Source organism: Thrips palmi, unplaced genomic scaffold (assembly GCF_012932325.1).
Source record: "Thrips palmi isolate BJ-2018 unplaced genomic scaffold, TpBJ-2018v1 HiC_scaffold_11, whole genome shotgun sequence".
Classification (NCBI taxonomy): Eukaryota; Metazoa; Arthropoda; class Insecta; order Thysanoptera; family Thripidae; genus Thrips; species Thrips palmi.
Window position 1 is genome coordinate 3,371,245 of NW_023144622.1, and position 17,758 is coordinate 3,389,002.

The following is a 17,758-nucleotide window of genomic DNA, read 5'->3' on the forward strand; positions in this document are numbered from 1 at the left end:
AGTTGGCTCGGCTCAATGTTTAGGTCCAGGGAGTTTACCCGGCCAGTAATCGTAACAGTGCAGGCATTTTTAGTGGAATGAGGCAACACTGATCATGAGCTTTTCACTAAAAACGGTTTGAGCGGCTTGAAAGCCGCAGGGCGCTTCACCACGATGTAAAGTTAAGGATTCGCTTGTCTCTGTTATCTTCCCTTTCCAAACCGGCATGATATGTGTTCTAAAGTGTGGCTGTTAGAGATGTCCATTGAAAAATATGTGATTCAGTTCTAAACTCACTGCCAACGCCGCTACGTTCTAAATGAAAATAAAATGTAAAAAAAAGCCACACACTTTCAGGGGCATCGGGCTCCGTTGTGGAATGACGAGTGTGGTGTGTGTATGTTTGTTGGTTGCTGTCTTGTACGATGTCACCGACAGAAACCAACGTCATTTACTATGACGACTCCTTCCCTTTGAAGGGATAGTTAATTTATTAAGTCTAATTGTGTAGGCGGCTCGACGGTGCAAGTATTCAGGTGTCCCTTCGCTCCAACTGCCAAAGAGTGAGCGGTAAACACCGATGAGCCCTGATTGGCTGAGAGTGTCGACCAATCAGAGTGCTTCATTCGTCCATTATTGACGTAACAGTTGTTTTAGGAAGTTTTTTTTCTTTCACCGCGCGCTCCGCGAACTTGGACGAGGGTTTTGTGACTGAATGTCGAGTCAATAGCAAATATATGTAGTTAGGGTTCACTTTTTTTAGACGGTGTGAGGCTGCTGTTGTACGTTGAAAAAAAAGTTCTGCTTGATTCGGGCGGTATACGTTAGTAACCTAATCGATTGAATATGATAAATTAATTAATAAATATGTAAGTGAAACTCGGCTTGTCTTTTGACGATTCGTGGACGGCATTCCCCCGAATCCCACCACACTGTAACGCATCCACAGCGCGATGAGATGCGTCAAGTTACCATCACGTCAAGTCACACAAAGGGAGGGGGAGGGGGGGGGGGACGCCGAAACGAGGCGTTATTGCCACAGGTATGGATTCCACGCGGGGCCCCAAATATGTATTAGCGCCTCTGGCGAGTCTGGCCGCTCCAACGCCCCCCCCCCTCTTTCCCCCTCTCTTTCTCTCTCTCTGCTGTCTCTCTCGCACTTCCCGTCCGAGCTTCCGGTGTGTCCGCGTCCCGCCACGCGTTGCCCTGGGGGCTGGCCCACGCAGGAGCGCGCTGGCTGCGCGGGCCGCGCAGGGTCCACTACCCCGAGAGCGTGCACCGCGTGCGGTGCGGACCAGTGTGCTCGCTCCACCGCGCCGTCCGCGCGAGTCCCCATGTCCGGAGTGCGCGCGCGCGTGTGAGTGAGAGGGAGAGAGAGGGAGGCAGCGTGTGTGAGTGCGACGACGCAGTGCCCTTCCCAGCGGTGTGCATGTGGACTATTTCTGCAACTAGTGAAAGGACAGATCACCTGCGGATATGAAGAAGCACTTAAAGGTTAGTGTGTGTGTTGTGGAGACCTCAACGCGCGCAGTGCCGGGGAAGTACCAGCGCTGCCTCGAGGCGTTTGGATCCACTGAAATTAATCAATTCCTCGTTCGCGATATCGGATTGATCTGTTTTGCAGTATAATTTGTTGGGTTGACTTGAACAGAAAATTTCGAAAAAAAAATAGTTGTTATTTGGTTTGGCGAAACAGCGCTTAGACTGGGCTCCAGGCTGGAGTCTGAAATTCCACTTCTTTGAATTTATACCAAATTTTACTCCAAATTTTGGCATTGGAAATGGGAACTTATTTTATGATTCCGCGTCGGTATGTCCAAGTCAGGGACCAACAGTAGCACTGCAAAACAAGTTCCCACGGAGAACAAGACGCAAGGCTGTTGCGAAACTTTCCCGATGTCACTGCATTGCTTTCTCTGCACGTCTGTTTAATTACGTGGGAAAAGTCGTTGACACCATTAACGCCCCAAAGTGCACCTCGGCAACAACCGGGAGGGAACAACTTCCCACATTGATTGCACAAAATTTGAACTCATTGCACATTCAGGCGGCAAAAACGCCTGAAAGTAGGCAACATGTGTGGCAAATACGCCAGAAAATCTTGCACATACATACACATTTGCCTAAATCGTTGTGCAAAAAAATTTACAATGGGTCACCTCTTGGCAAACAACTGATTGATTTCAGAGTTCAAAAGACCCGACACGAAGTCGGACTGCCTGAAAAGAAGGCGTTCTTCCCACGAAACAACAAATGAATGGGCCTCACGCACCGGCCCACCTAGGCCCACCCCGCCCATTGGCTGACACGCACGCTGACAAATCCAGGCCGCATTCCCCTGCATTGTGGTCCATATCATGACAGCGCCCCGCCCCGCCCCGCCTGTCAATGGCTCGCCCGTGTTCCCATTTTTTCGGTTCCCGCGGGAACGAGGGCGCACGGCGCCTCTCTAACCCTTTCCGTCGCATTCTTCTGATTCTTCCACACAAGGGCTCCACTGCACTGCATAGGCACTGCACTGTAGGCGTGCGCGACACTGTCAACACTTCCGGCGTTTAGCCTTTCTGCTACTTTCGCCGCGCTGCAGCAGAATGCAATGCAATGCAACGCGCGGCAATAGAATTGGGAGAAAGGGTCCAGAGGGGGTGTGGCTCATTCCGAGAGGCGTTTTCGTCGCGCTGTCTCTCTCGCACTCATGGGGCATTCCTGCAGGTCCGAGAGGTCCGAGAGCGACGAAGACGACTCTCGGAATCAGCCTGCAGGGTGGCGGTTGCCCTCGTGCTGCCCCTCTGGGTCAACCAGTTGGAAGTCGCCGGGCTCTACTACCGATGTGACCCGACGCCTCAAATCTCTCCTCCAACAGAGTTGCTGTGCGCAGGGTTTGTTATTCCTCACCACACCGACTATTTCTCAATTCATACCGCTCGACAAACCAAGTTCGAGCTGGGACGTTGGCTGTGCTCCCCCCCCCCCCCGAATTGGTCATCATGATGCGTCTACTTTCTGCCTGAATGGGTCATCGTGCGCCCCCCCCCCCTTTTCCCAGTGTCGCTACACGTCGACACGTCATGTCGCAGTGCCGCTATGTTTCAGGAGCGGTCCTACCCTGCGAACAAAATAGTTTTAAAAAACATAACGTGCAGTTACTTTTAGGACTTTTTGAAAATTACTTCCAGTGTGTGCGAACACTTGGGCTATGGATTTTAAAGCTTTCAGAGCTTAGGATTGCCGCAACAATTCTGCCCAAAGGATCTTAAGTCTCTTCGCTTTTCATTGCTTTATTTTTTTAAGGGAAAAATATTGATCCAAGAATTTTTTTATACAAGAAAACTAGTTATAACATTTTTTTTCTTGAAAAGATTTTTCCTTGATCCAAGAAGTTATCTGTTGGGTGCAAGACCGGCTGAGCGGCCGAGCGGCTTCGGGGGCGCAAGACCAAGCCGCTCCACCCCCCTCCACCCCCTCCACCCCCCTCCTTGCAGGTGGCGGGTGGCGGGTTCTTGGAGGTGCCGCTGGAGGCGCTGCTGCAGGCGCCCGCCCCCTCGCGCCCCGCGCGCTCCGGCCGCGCCGGAAATGGATTGTAGGCCCCGGAAGTTGTGCGATTGTTGGACAGCCCGTCAGGGTCGTCGCTCCCGCGGCTCCGGTGCGCCGCTGGGCGCGCTGGCTGCCCTGGTGGCTGCTGGCCCTGCGTGCCGGACTGCTGGGCTGCTGGACGAGGGCCTCCCCCCTCCCCCTCCCCCTCGGCCCGGTATCGCGCCGTGGCGATCACCGGGATTCCGCGGGCCCTGCAGACTGAGAGTCGTTTTCGTCGCTCTGTCTCTCTCGCACTCATGGGGCGTCCCGTGTAGAGCAACGAAAGCTACTCTCGGAACGAGTGTCCGCCGCGTCGCTTGGCCGCACGAGGGGGGCGACGACGCGGTCCAACATTCGGCGAAGTGGGGCTGTCCGCAAATGGCGACCCGTGCAGCGTGCGATCCCGCATCGTCCCCCGGCTGCCCTGCGCCATGAGCACGACGCGCGGCCTCGTGCGCAACCCGGCCGACCCTGGCCCGAGCTGCCAGCGGACTCATGCCGAGAGTCGTTTTCGTCGCTCTGTCTCTCTCGCACCTACACGGAACGCCCCGTGGACGCGAGGGAGACAGAGCGACGAAAACGACTCTCGGAATCAGTCCGCTGGCCCGTGCTCGTTGCCCGTCAGAACGCCGAGCGGCAATTGACATTGAATTAGCATACGGCACGGACGTGCGTTAGTGCGTTCGGCACCACCGCAAAAAAAAAAAAAAAAAACTTCGAAAAAATTGCCTTGAAAAGGCCCGAAAATTGAGGGCATTGTACCGAGATGCTGGCTTAAATCAGCGTCATAAATTTAAAAAAAAACTTGAATTAATTTTTTTTAAGTAAATAATTTGTAGGTAATTTTTTGACGGAGAGCAAGACGCACACGCGGGCAAAGGTCATTGTGCGGCGAATGGCTGGGCTGGCCGGGCCACTACACTGCACACGTGCATACAGTGCACACACGTGGAGGGCGCGGTGCGGCTTGTGTCAATATGTCCACCCAACGAGCGGCACCGACCGCCTCCCTTCGTTCTCTCTCTCGCTCTCACGGGGCGCGCCGCCTAGAGCCGCAGGGGTGCGAGAGAGACAGAGATCGCCCTGCAAGCGGCACAGAGCGCGCACCGCGGAAGCGATTTCAGGCTAGGAATGCCAGATTCATACAGGCATACACAGTGTGTGCGGATGCGCGTGTGTATACACCGTTGGAACAAAATTGAGTCGAATTCACGGGAAGCAGTTAGTTTTCATTCTTTTGAATCGGCATTGGCATAGTTTAGACAGTGTGAACCCTTTCATGTGGAGTGTGAGTTTGTGTCTTTTTCGTATTGAAACATGAGCCAAGTCGTGCACTACTTGTTTGTGGAAACGTTCTCACACTGTAGAGATGCAACACTGCACAGCCTGGCCTGCGTTTCCTCTGCTCGTCTGCTTTCAATGACGCTCGGCGTCGGTTTGGCGCGGGAAAAAAGGCTGCCAGACTGCATCAGACCTTGGGGCTGCAGGGCTGCACGGCTGCACACATAAAACACATGCAAATGCGGTGGCGAGGGCCAGTCCTGCAGCCTCATTCCGAGAGTCGTTTTCGCCGCTCTGTCTCTCTCGCACTCACGGGGCGACCCGTGTAGGTGCGAGAGAGACAGAGCGACGACTCTCGGCATGCAGGGCGTCCGCGTCCAGGACGCAGGATGGCAGGATGTCCCCCTGCGAGTCTCGCCGGGCGGCCTTGATCCTGGACAGCCTTTCCTGTGGGATCCCCCCCCCCCTTCTGCAACAAGGGCGACGCGGGATACATAGTGTAGTGCTTTCGGCAGCGCTAAGTTGGCGACAGCTGGCTGGCTGGCTGACGCGGTGGTGACGATCCACCGATACGCGGACGGTGAAAGCTGGGCCGCCACGCCGCGCCACGCCACGCCACGCCACGCCACGCGCCGGGGACAGAAAAAAGTGGCCCGCGCATTCCACGCGATTCAATTTGAGCGATACGGACCACAACGGGGTCACGCCAAATCCGGGGAGAGGGAGAGAGAGCGAGCGAAAAGTCAGCAGGAGAGGCACGGCGAGGGAAAGAGAGGGCCTGACGGTTCTCTTCAACCATTGCAAACCACTGCATCTCATTGAGGGTGTTTCAAGTTTCGAGCAGACACGTGATCGGGAAAAATAAGGGTTCCAAAAATTGTTCCTTGTCTTCGCAGTCCAAGGTGTCCAAGGAGGCGAAGCGAGGCGAGGTTTAAGGTGCTCTTGTCTCCTTGGCGGCCGAGCGCCTGCAGTCGCGAGGGTAGGCCACGCGGCGGACAGCAGCGTCTTGAGGAAGGCTATGCGGCGCTCGGCGGGCGCCTGGCTTCGCCTGGCCGGGGCCGGTGGGGCGTGGGCCGCACAGTGGGCCGGAAGGCCGGTGGAGGCCGTCAAAATACCGGACGAGTTTTGAGCTCCAGAGTCGCTAAATGGGACTCGAATCGAACGTGTGACCCCATCAATGGATTCCTCGTTCGGAGAGCAATCCATTGGTGGGGTGACCCGTCCTGTTTACCGACTCTGGAGCTCAAAACGCGTCTGGGGTTTTTGGCCGCCGGCGCCGGTTTTCTGGCCCACTGTGGGCCGGTGGGGCCCTCCAGGGGCACGGGGCCACTCGGCAGTCGGCACTCGGCGCGCGCTGGAACTGGCAGAAACTAGTGTGTCATGTTCGGGAGAAAGGGGGGGGGGGCACTTCGGTGGCGTCCGCGCGGATAGCGCCATGAAGGCTCCGCAACGTGGTCATTGCTCCCCATCCTCTCTCTCTCTCTTTCTGTCACTCTGTCCTCCCGCGTTCCATCGCTACCTATCTTTGTCTCTGTTCCTCTCCATCTCTCTGGCAACACACAATCATAACCGGCAAGGTTCCATCTCGCTTTGTCCCCCGCGTTCTTTTCTGTTTTCTGTGTCCGTTTTTTACTGTCATTCTCGCGTGACCAACATTTTTTTGTTGCCTCTTTTTGTGTTTTTTTGTTGCGGTTTTGAGTTTGTAGTTGGAGACGCGGTGGCTCGCTGTCGGCGGCTGCAGCACTCAGCAGCCCCCTTTCAAAAATGGAAATGTGCGGAGATGTTTTGCGATAAGGGGGAGGGGCTCGAGGTGCGCTGGGGCGTGGCGGGGCGTGGCGGGGCGTGGCGGGGCGTGGCGGGGCGTGGCGGGGCGGGGCGGGGTGGGGCGGGGTACACGGCTCCCTCAGCCGACGCACTATAAGGCGCCGTTAGGAAACCCGGCCGCGCCCGGTACAGTGGTGTCGGAGCACGACCTGTCCCGACGACCGCGTGTAAATTGGACCATAGCGAAAGGGCTCCCTGTCTCCCTCTCTCTCACTCACACACTCACACCCACACAGGCGGGCCGTGCTGGGACACTAACGGTACTCGTTGGGCCGTCCGCCTGACCACCACCACACCACCATTAGGCTGCCATCACTAGGTGTCCTTTTTTTTGCATCTGCTTCCAACTTTTATTTTCTTCCTGTTCGGGCTTGTTAGTGGTTTGTTTTATTGGTTTTCCCCCCACTATGACACATTTTTAACGAGGTATGTTTGCGAATGCCCCTCTACTCGCAATGCAGGTGAAAGTTTGTCTGTCTGCCAATAAGCCTCGCCTATTACCCGTCCTGCAAATAGTCCCTTCGTGCTCCATCGATTCCGAGCATCCTGCCTCGCCGTGTTTCCGCGAAACGCCGTCGACTTCGCACGCTGATAATTCTGTGTTTCGTGTTTCAGATATGGAGCCATTGTTGGCACGTGCTAGTTCTACACTTTTTACATTCTATTATAATGGCGTCCCTGGTGCAGGGTGAGTGAAGGGGAACTCGGTGGGGGGTGTTGGCGTGTGCTTCGCGTGTCTGATCGGTGTGCCTTGCCAGGACAATGCTTCGGCGGGACGGAGACGTACGAGAAGACGACGGGGGTCAAGTTCTTGTTCGGCGCGTCGCAGGGCATCCTCACGCAGCCGGGCACGGGCATCACCCGCGACTGCACCGCCATCTGCCGGCAGACGCCGACCTGCGCCGGCTTCACGGTCGGTGAGTACACGCCAAAGGGACACCCAGCACAGTGGGCCAGAAGACCGGTGCGGTGGTCAAAATTCGTTTTGAGCTCCAGAGTCGCTAAACAGGTCTCGAACCGAACGTGTGACCCCACCAATGGATTCCTCGTTCGGAGAGCAATCCATCGGTGGGGTCACACGCTGCGGTCAAGTCCCATTTAAAGACCTAATTTTTTTCTTTCTCCATTTTTCAGATTACGAAGCTTCTAGATGCCAGTCCTACAGTGCCGACTCCAGCGGCCACCGGTCCAGCCTCCACGACGCCCTGGGCAGCAATTACTTCGAGAAGATTTGTCTGCGAGGAGGTCCGTCTCCTCCATGTACCTCCAACCCTGCCACCCTGCCGACAACCACCAAACCTAACGGTTGTCGATTCCTTTCCGCAGTGTCCAACCTGAACGCCATGTGCGGCGACCGGCTCTGGGCGTTCGAGCGCGTGGTGGGCGCGTTCCTGGACGGCTTCGACGACCGCGAGGAGCACAACGTGCAGACCAAGACCGAGTGCGAGAAGCTGTGTCTCTTCGAGACGGCCTTCACCTGCAGGTGCCTTGTATTTTCGAGTGCTGTGGGAGGAGACTCTTTGAGGTTGTGACACGGTGTTTTGTCGTCCGCAGGTCCGCCGAGTTCGACGAGGGGCAGAACATCTGCAGGCTGAGCAGGGAGGACCGGAGGAGCCAGCCCAGCGCCTTCAGGAGGCAGCCGGGCAGCTCGGTGGACTACCTGGAGAACCAGTGTGTGCGCTGTGAGTGCAGGCACACTGTTTTTTTTTCAACACACACCGCTTATTTTTTAACTCACACCGATTGTGTTTGCGTTGGCAGCACTGCCGGACTGCCGCTACAACGTGCGCCCGGGCTTCTCCGTGGTGTCCATGGACGAGCTCCAGTTCGCCGCCAGCCAGTCCGAGTGCGAGGCGCTGTGCGACCAGGCGCGGGGCTTCACGTGCAGGGCCTTCACGTACGCGGCGGACGAGAAGCGCTGCTACCTCAGCGGCGACGACTCCATCTCGCTCAGCAACGCGCCGCTCGCCATCAAGCGCGGCGGCGTCTACGCCGAGAAGCAGTGCAGCATCAGTGAGTGGCCGTCCCAATGGACCGGTGGAGGCGCCCCGAACCCTAGACGCGTTTTGAGCTCCAGAGTCTCTAAATGGGACTCGAACTGAGCGTGTGGCCCCACCAATGGATTCCTCGTTCGGAGAGCACTCCATTGGTGGGGTCACACGTTCGGTTCGGGTCCCCGGTTAGGTTTGGACTGACTCCGTTTTTGCTTTGTTCCCCAGGCCAGTGCGACGACGGCCTGTTCACGTTCGAGAAGGTGACGGGGCACTTCCTGCGCTCCGCCCAGCAGGTGGGGCTGGCCATGGCGTCGTCGCCGGGGGTGACCCTGGAGTGCGGCGCGCGCTGCCTGGAGGCGGGGTCGGACTGCCCGGCCTTCTCGCTGGACTACGCCGCCATGAAGTGCTTCAAGCTGGACCGCAACACGCAGGGCCGCGGCTCGGAGCTGTCGCCCCGCGAGGGCCAGACGTACTTCGAGAAGATCTGCCTGCGGGGCAATGTGCGCGGCTGCGTGGGCAGGGCCTGGGCCTTCGAGCGGCGGCCCGGCAAGGAGCTGCGCGGCCTGGACGACGTCAAGCTGCCCCTGGTGCAGACGCGCCGTGACTGCCTGGAGGCCTGCCTGGCCGAGCGCCGCTTCGACTGCCGCTCCGCCGAGTACGACGCGCAGACGGCCGAGTGCCGCCTCAGCGCCGAGGACCGGCGCACGCGGCCCTCCGAGTACGTGGACGCGCCCTCGCACGTCGAGTACCTGGAGAACCAGTGCCTGCCGCGTGAGTACGCCGTGCGTCCGCCGCACAGTGGGTCAGAAGACCGGTGGAGCTTGACTCGAACCCGTTTGGTTTGGCGCAGCCGAGCCGCGGTGCACCTTCGAGTCGGTGGCCAACTCGTACCCGCGCTACCTGGACCTGGTGCTGCCCCTGGTGGCGGACGAGCGCGATTGCGAGCGCCGCTGCTACTCGTACACCGACTTCATCTGCCGCTCCTACTCGTACTACCCCAGCGGCTCCCAGTGCTTCATCAGCGGTGACGACCGACGTGAGTACACTGGCAATCCGCATGGAAGAAAAACATCAAAGTTTTATATATTCACTCGATTTTCTTCCTCATCTTCAACTAAATCTGACTGGGCTTTTCAAGTTTTTCAATCTTTTTCGCTGTTTGATGCTGACTCCCTGTCCTGTTTGTCGCAGCCTCGGCCGGCGCCGAGGCCCTGATGAGCCGGCCCGGCACCAACTACCTGGAGCGGAACTGCCACCACACGGGCCCGGGCGGGATCCCCATTCCCGGCCCCGGGGGCCTCATAGGGCCCGGCTTCGGGGGCCTGGGGCCACTGCCCGGCCGGCCCCTCGACCCCTCAGGTACAATCTTCAGCAGGGCGGGACAGCCCGAGCTCGTCGGCGTCGCCAGTAAGACTCAACATTCTCCTCTCTCGGCATGCCAACCGCCAAAACCGCACGGAGGGTAGCCTGGTAGCCGTAGTTCGGGCGTACTGAGACACTCAGACCGCATGGTAGCGACGTAGAAACAACCCGGGGACGGGACTTGACGACGGGACTCGTTCTAAGGGCCCTGTCTCGCATTCGGCACGCATTAACATAACTTAGTTTCAATCGACTAATTTTCTCGTGCTCTGGAGCTTGGGTAGCAAACACTCGTATTGCCGTTTGCGATTTATGGCTCGCAGGAATCGTGGCCGTCGTCAAGTTGCACAGCCCTGCTCACGAGTAGAAGTACTTTGAAGCAGTCGTAGCAGACCAATGCAGAAATTACGCTTAGTATTGCTTTATGTCTAACATAGTTCGTAGTTCGTAGTGTAGTGGTACAGCATGGCAGTTTGAGGGCAGCGCTTGCGGCCACACTGGCGCACGGCCGTTGAACGTACTCTACGGCAGCGTGTCCGAGGCCGTGCCTGACTCTGGGCGTTGCAGGCGGCCGGTGTCCCGGGGGCGGCCGTCCGGAGTTCGAGAAGGTGGCGGGCTACGAGCTGTCGGCGGGGCGCGCCTACAACCTGGAGCGCGACACGGCGCCCGGCGTGGCCGTGCAGTGCGCGCAGCTGTGCCGCTCCGACCCGCGCTGCGGCGCCTTCAACCTGGACTACGCGCGCTCCGAGTGCACGGCCCTGGAGGGCGAGCCGAGCGCCACGCGGCAGCGCGTCGACCTGCGCCCCGTGCCCGGCGTCGCGTACTTCGAGGCCATCTGCCTGCGCGGCGGCGGCTGCGGCCTGGCCTGGACCTTCGAGCGCCACGTCAACCTGGAGCTGCGCGGCTACGACCGCGTCATGATCCCCGGCCTCACCAAGACCGAGTGCGAGGACCGGTGCGCCGACGAGCGCACCTTCCTGTGCCGCTCCGCCACGTACAACTACCGTCGCCAGGAGTGCCGCCTCAGCACCGAGGACCGGCACACCCAGCCGCATGCCTTCCTGCCCTCCGCCGAGGCCGACTACCTGGAGAACCAGTGTGCCTCCCTCGCGGCGCGTACGTGGAACCCTTGCACACTGTGAGAAACACGGCGCACGCGGACACCCGCTCCAACTAACGGCCCTCTGCTTTGCAGCCCTGGAGCGCTGCGTGTACCGCAACCAGCAGCGCGACCGCCAGCTCGTCTACACCGACAAGGCCCTGTCCACCTTCAGCGACTCGAGCTGCCAGCACGCCTGCGACGTGGAGCGGGAGTTCCTCTGCCGCTCCTACACCTTCCTCAGCACTGTAAGTGCGCGGTGTGGCGTCGACCGAGGACTGCAGTTGACCTTCCTTCTCATTTGGACGTTCTGCCGCAGACGGGCCTCAACTCCCACCAGTGCCTGCTGAGCGGCAGCCTGGGCTCCTCCATGGACAGCACGGCCTACCAGGCGCAGAGCGGCGCGCTGTACGCCGAGCGCGAGTGCACGGGGCCGCCCATGCTCAACCCGACGGGCCCGGGGATCGGCGGTCCTGGTGGCCTGCTGGGGCCGCTGGGCCCCACTATCGGGCCCACCATCGGGCCCACTCTCGGGCCCAGCTCGTCGCCCATCCCACCCACGGCGGGGGCCTTCTACCCGAGACCCGGCGGCTACCCGAGCTTCCCGCTGCTGCCCGGCAGGCACGGTGAGTATCCCCGACAGGCTTTGAGGGTCGACCGTCGTCGCCGAGCTGGGCACGCTGACGAGGGCCTCTTGGTTGCAGCGGGCGGCGCGGTGGCCGTGACGCCGTACCCCACGGGGGTGTACCCGGCGGGCGGCGGCGGCGCGTACGCGGGGGCCTACCCGCCCGGCGCCTTCTCGTCGCCGTCGCCCTTCCCGCCCGGGCCCGACCGCAACTTCCCGGGCAACTTCCCCACCGGCACCTCCACTGGCGGCGGCTTCGGGACGGGCTTCGGCACCGGGACCGGCTTCTCCACGGGGCCGGGCGGTGCCGTCGGCAACGCCGTCAGCGCCTACTCCCCCAAGCCCGGCGTGCCGGACCCCATCCTCAACCCGTACCCCTGCAGGGGCACGCTCTCCTACGAGAAGGTCGCGGGCGCCACCTACACCCCGGCCAGGAGGTAAGCCACGCCGTTCTCCGACCACATCAACACCGACTCAACAAAATAAAAACTATCTTTTTTGTTACATTGCAGGGACGCGATTCGAACCCGCGGCGACATTGGCATCTCCGGCGAGTGCCTGGTGGAGTGCGCGCAGCAGCGGGAGCGCTGCCTCGCCGTCAGTCTGGAGAACGTCCGCGGCGGCCGGCAGCGCTGCTACTCCCTGGACCGCTCCTCCGACGCCGAGGCCGCGCCGCTCGCCGCCGCGCCCGACCTTGCCTACTTCCAGAAGATCTGCCTGCAGGGTAAGTCCTCTTTGTCCTCACTGGCATCAAAGCGTGGGGCCTTAGTAAGGCCGTCGGTGAAGGCCTTTAACCACACGGACGCGGTGCCCATCCTATGCAACTTTTACCGTTTGGCTCTCTCAATACGCGCCCATGTGTCGTTACCGTTGCAGAGCGGCCGTGCCCCAAGGCGTGGGTGTTCAACCGCGTCCCCAGCTACGAGCTGGTGGGCTCCAACTCGATCGAAGTGAGGAACATCTTCAGCAGGCGGCAGTGCCAGGACGAGTGCCTCCGGTCGACGCGAGTCGTGTGCAGGTCCGCCACGTACTACGCGCGCGACCAGCTCTGCAAGCTGAGCCCCGAGACAAGGCGCACGCAGCCCCACACCTTCAGGAGGGCCACCCCCGACGTGGACTACATGGAGAACGAGTGCGCACCGCGTGAGTACCGCCGCCAGGGAGGCTCTCTCTCGCACTCGTGGCAGCCCAAGTCTTGTCTCACCGCCTCTGTCTCTGCCGCAGAGCCACCCAACTGCGAGTACTCCGACTCGCCCGGCCGCTTCCTGCCCTACACGGACCGCTACGTGGCGCGCACCTTCGACGTCAACGAGTGCAAGAGGCTGTGCGACCAGGAGCGCGAGTTCCAGTGCCGGTCCTTCAACTTCCACGCCGTCAGGAGGTAGGTCAGGTCGGCGATGACCTCGGCGATCACAGCCGTGGCAAGTCAAGGCCGCGCCGAGCGCCTGACCGGCAGGCAACGCGACGGCACGCGTGCGCTCTGGTTGCCTACCCGGTCGTCGTCAGGCGCTCAGTCTCCGTCCTCTTGCAGGGACTGCTTCTTGTCCTCGGACGACACGTTCGCGGCGGACCGCGCCGCCCTCATGCTGGACCGCGACTTCTACTACAGCGAGAGGGGCTCCTGCAGCAACGGTGCGTTTTACTCCCACTATCCGTCGCCGTCCCCCTCCCCGTCCCTGTCCCCCTCCCCCACCACGTACCACTACGACGCCCACGGGGCCCACGGGGCCCACGGCGGGCAGCCCCCGTCCAGGGGCGGCTACTGGTACTGGCAGTGGTCCTGGCCGTGGGGCTGAGCCCTCGCGGCCCCCGCGTCGCACCGCGCACCATTTTGTACCGTTTTGCCAGAAATAAAGTAGCGATATTTTTGTACGACGGCGTGCTCGTCTCGCGGAGCGGCACTCGCGGCCGACTGCAGACTCATTCCGGACAGTCGCTTCGTCGCTCTGTCTCTCTCGCACTCATGGGGCGTCCCTATGGGTACCGTAGGGGTGCGAGAGAGACGGAGCGACCAGACGCTGTGCGGAAGCGCTCGGCCGCATGCCGTGTTCATAGTCGTGACCGAATCGCGCCAAACCGCTTCGCTCCGTCTTGTTCGCAATGCCGACAGTGTACCGTGCATAGTCGTCGCGTCACGGCCCACTCTTCCTGCGCCCTATCTCACTCCCGCACTTTGACCCCAAACAGTCACACCAAATACCGAAAATCTGCATTAAAAATTTGCATTTTCGTTTGGAAAATGTAGCACCAGGATGAGTTTGGCTGGTAGTCACGACTATGGACACGGTCAGCTGTGCATCCTCATTTTCCCTCCACACACTACACGACGATACACTGCAGATTTTTTTTTGCAAACAATAAGATGCAGTAATCAACAAAATAAATAGTTACAGAAACAACACATGAAACTGTCCACAATATGAAAAGAAACGACAAAAGAAAAACGCGGCCTATTGCGTCCTTCGGAAGAAGCGTTTTGGTCAGATTCGTGTTCCAGTCAGATTGATTCAAATGCAGACGCGAGCTAAACGAGTCCCTTAGGCCCTACATGCATGTCCTTTTCAGTAGTATTAGATGTTTTTCTTTAAGTACTCGGTGGTAGATCAATACGCTTGTAGAACAGTAGTGTAAGAAGCATGAGGGAAGGTCAAAGCTTTTGCATCGTAGAAACTAGAAAGTGCAGCAGCCTCCGTGCATGGGCAGTAGAGTCTCGTAGTCAAAGAGCGCCAAAGTGCGGCACTTAAGTTAGAGCAGCACGCCGCCGTGGCCTCGACGAAGACCACCACTTTGGAGGTAAGTTCGAAACTCACTCGACGCTTCCTGAAAATCTGCATGAGCACGAAGCGATCCACCAGCACCACGAAGAGAAACCTCGGCGACTTTGGAGGGCACGGTTTGGTGATGTTGGCGTTGCCTTTTTACAGTGCGGGTGGACTGCACGCAGTCCGACATGCTCATCACGTTCCTGTTCGGCGCGCCGTTCGAGGGCCGCGTGTACGCCACCGGCAACCCGCAGGCCTGCTTCGAGATGGGCAGCGGCCAGGCCCAGCTGGTGCTGCGCATCCCCATGGGCACGCAGTGCGGCACCGTGCAGCAGGTGAGGCACCGCCACGCCGCGCATGGCGGCACAACACCCGCACCGAAAACAACAACAACCTTTTTCTCCTTCCGCCAGGGCCGGGGCCGGTACGTGAATCACGTGGTGATCCAGCAGAACCCGGTCATCATGCAGGAGACGGACAAGACCGTGCGCGTGGAGTGCTCCTTCGACGCCAGCGACCAGACGGTGTCCTACGCGCCGTCCGGCACGCGGGACCAGGAGGGCGGCGGCATCTCCGTCACGTAAGGCACCCTCCCTCGCACCCTCACGAGGAGGCCGACGAGTGCGACGAGAGGCCTCCTCTGAGTGTCCTTGTCCTCTGCCCGCAGCGTGCCGTTCCGGCCGTCCGGCGCCAACATCGTGACGAACACGGCGCCGACCCCCAACGTGCGCATGCGCATCGTGACGCGGGCGGGCCAGGAGGCCGCCGTCGTGGGGCTCGGTGAGGAGCTGCAGCTGCGCGTCGAGATCGACCCCACCAGCGCGTTCGGCATCTTCGCGCGCAACCTGGAGGCGCGCACGGACAACGGCGAGCTGCTCACCCTCATCGACAACGTGGGCTGCCCCCGCGACCCCATCATCTTCCCCGCGCTGCAGGTGGAGCGCGGCGCCAGGGACCTGTCCGCCGACTTCAAGGCCTTCCGCTTCCCCTCCACCGCCACCGTCAACTTCGTCGCCACGGTCCAGTTCTGCCAGGACATCTGCGAGCCGGTACGTAGCCGGCCAATTGAAAACAAAGATCGTTTCAAAACTTTTTGCGCGCTGCCTTACACTGATTGCGCTCTGTGACCCCCTGCAGATTCGCTGCTACAACGGCGTGCACTCGTTCGGGAGGCGCCGGCGTCGCTCCGCCAACGACACCGCCCTGGACGGTCACGACGACGAGGCGGTCCTGGAGGCCGTGGTGGAGGGCAGCAACGCTATGGTGCACGCCCTCGCGCTGGCGAACCAGACCACCAGCACCTCCACGACGACGACCACCACCACCACTTCCACCACCAGTGCGCCGAGGCCCTCGACGCCGTCAACCACGACGCGCGCGGCAGAGGCGTCGACCACGGAGTCGTCCTGGGCGACGACAAGTTCGACCCCAAGCACGACTTCCACCACGTCGCCGACGTCCGCCGCCCCGACCACCAGCTCGACGACCACCACGACCACCTCGACCACGACCGCCAAGCCGGAAGCCGACCTCCCCAGTGAGCTTCCGCTGCAGCTGCGGGTAAGCAACGGACGGCAAGTGCTTGCGAACGGGGTTTCAAAACGTGTCGACACTGCCAAAGCTTTCGGTGTTGCAGCTCGTCGTCGGCGAGGACTCGATGCCCAAGCCCAAGCCCAAGGCCAACTCCGTGCCCGTGCTGGCGGACGGCAGTCGGCCGGCCAGCGTGGTGCAGACCCAGGGCGCGGACGTCAACGCCAGTAAGTACTAACGGCAGCCAGGGTTTTAAAGTCCCCTCTCTCCCTCAAAGTGACTGACGACGACGTGCCCGGTTGTCTGCAGGCCCAGTGGAGAACGCAGACTGCGCCTCGCAGTCCTCCCTCATCGCAGCCACCACGTCGCTCATGCTGCTGAACGCCGTCCTGTGCGTCGGCTTCGTCTTCTTCTACCGCGTGCGGAAGAAGCAGTGGAGCAAGGCGGGAGACCCGAGCCCACACTTCGCGCCAGTGCAAGTTGGGGTGAGTCTAGTCGGTTGGAGGTTCGAGTCTGATTGTCTGCCTGAGTGAGAAGCGAGCGGCTAAGAAGCATTTGCCTGTTGCAGGTCCCGGAAGTCTTGTTCAGGAATGTCTACGACAGGCTGCCGCCGAACCCGTCCTTGTCCTTCTCGACGCTCAGTTCACATCAACTTAGCAGCACATGATACTAAATTGAACCTTTTTTTTGTTCGACTTCAAAATGAATATGTCTTACCGATATGAGATATTGAGGGAGTACCAATTAATTGAATGCAATGTAAGCTTGTTAAGCTGCGTTAAAAGAATAATCCATCTCGCGGTCATATGCACGACTCTGGGTCATTCATGTGCAGCTGAGTTGTTGCTGCTGGTCAGGTACTTCCCCTATCTTACGGTGTTTGGTGCAGAGTCACTGGCTGCAAGGCTAAATTTTTCAGATTTCAATAGCACTAAAATAGAACTGTGAATTTTTGTTTCAAGAAAGAGAAGTTAGGTCCTCAAAATGTGTTTTGCCTAACAGATGGAGGTTTCATCTCCTTGAACTGCTATCAATGATGGTTTAAAATTTGGTTGTTTTGCCTGGTTCAATATCCTAGAGACATCCTCTCCTGTTTTCCATGAGAAGACAATTTCTTTTTTTATGTGTATGAGTGGTTCATGTGTGTGTGAGTGCATATAAGTGTGTGTGTGCATGTGTGTGGCTGCAAGTTTCTATTTGAGTGCGTGTTTGTGATCTTGAGAAAGAGAATGTGTTCTATTTATTTTATTCTTTGCCATACGTGGCTTTTTGATAATGATCTGTTTTTTTTTAGAAGCACTCAAGTGAGAGGTCACCGATATTTCCATTATTTTTGAAATTAGATAAGATGAAGCTAGTCATGACGCATAATTGAGTGACATTAAGATTAGATTTGGATCTTAAATATTCAAAATTACCCTTTTTACATAAGGGTCTCATCTAGCCATCCACCAGCTTCATACCGGTTTTTCAAATGTTTGTGCTTGTTAATTGCAATGTACAGAACACACATCTACACTTACTATTCATTATTGTAGGAGTTGTACATTTTAGTTGATATCTTGTTAATTAAGGTGCACATAAGAGTACTGAATTCTTAAAATTTTATGTAGCATTATAAAAATAAAGAGACGGCTCTACTATCTGATGTGTTCAGCCTTCATTCCATCTCTTGGAAACAACCCATTGGGGGTCAAAGTTTGATGATCCATGTAACTATGGCTCAGTG

The 17,758-nt window shown here is 58.6% G+C and overlaps 1 protein-coding gene across 1 annotated transcript; it reads left to right on the forward strand.

Moving 5' to 3' along the window:
* The first annotated feature begins 1,256 nt into the window (after window positions 1-1,256).
* On the forward strand, window positions 1,257-17,672 carry LOC117639791. The gene is made up of 25 exons (XM_034375707.1): window positions 1,257-1,473; window positions 7,273-7,345; window positions 7,416-7,574; window positions 7,792-7,902; window positions 7,984-8,140; window positions 8,212-8,339; window positions 8,419-8,670; window positions 8,877-9,422; window positions 9,502-9,687; window positions 9,843-10,010; window positions 10,581-11,129; window positions 11,209-11,360; window positions 11,432-11,738; window positions 11,817-12,174; window positions 12,250-12,461; window positions 12,614-12,880; window positions 12,962-13,118; window positions 13,269-13,369; window positions 14,662-14,834; window positions 14,913-15,079; window positions 15,167-15,548; window positions 15,637-16,059; window positions 16,136-16,256; window positions 16,339-16,514; window positions 16,598-17,672. The coding sequence occupies exons 1-25, from the start codon at window positions 1,456-1,458 to the stop codon at window positions 16,694-16,696; spliced, it is 5,442 nt and encodes a 1,813-aa protein (XP_034231598.1). The 5' UTR covers window positions 1,257-1,455; the 3' UTR covers window positions 16,697-17,672.
* The last annotated feature ends 86 nt before the right edge of the window (window positions 17,673-17,758 follow it).

Bases quoted from the DNA above. Each gene is read 5' to 3' on its own strand.
- LOC117639791 (XM_034375707.1), top strand. The intron at 7,903-7,983 runs GTCCGTCTCCTC...TCCTTTCCGCAG, and splicing joins GAAGATTTGTCTGCGAGGAG to TGTCCAACCTGAACGCCATG. The intron at 14,835-14,912 runs GTGAGGCACCGC...TCCTTCCGCCAG, and splicing joins AGTGCGGCACCGTGCAGCAG to GGCCGGGGCCGGTACGTGAA.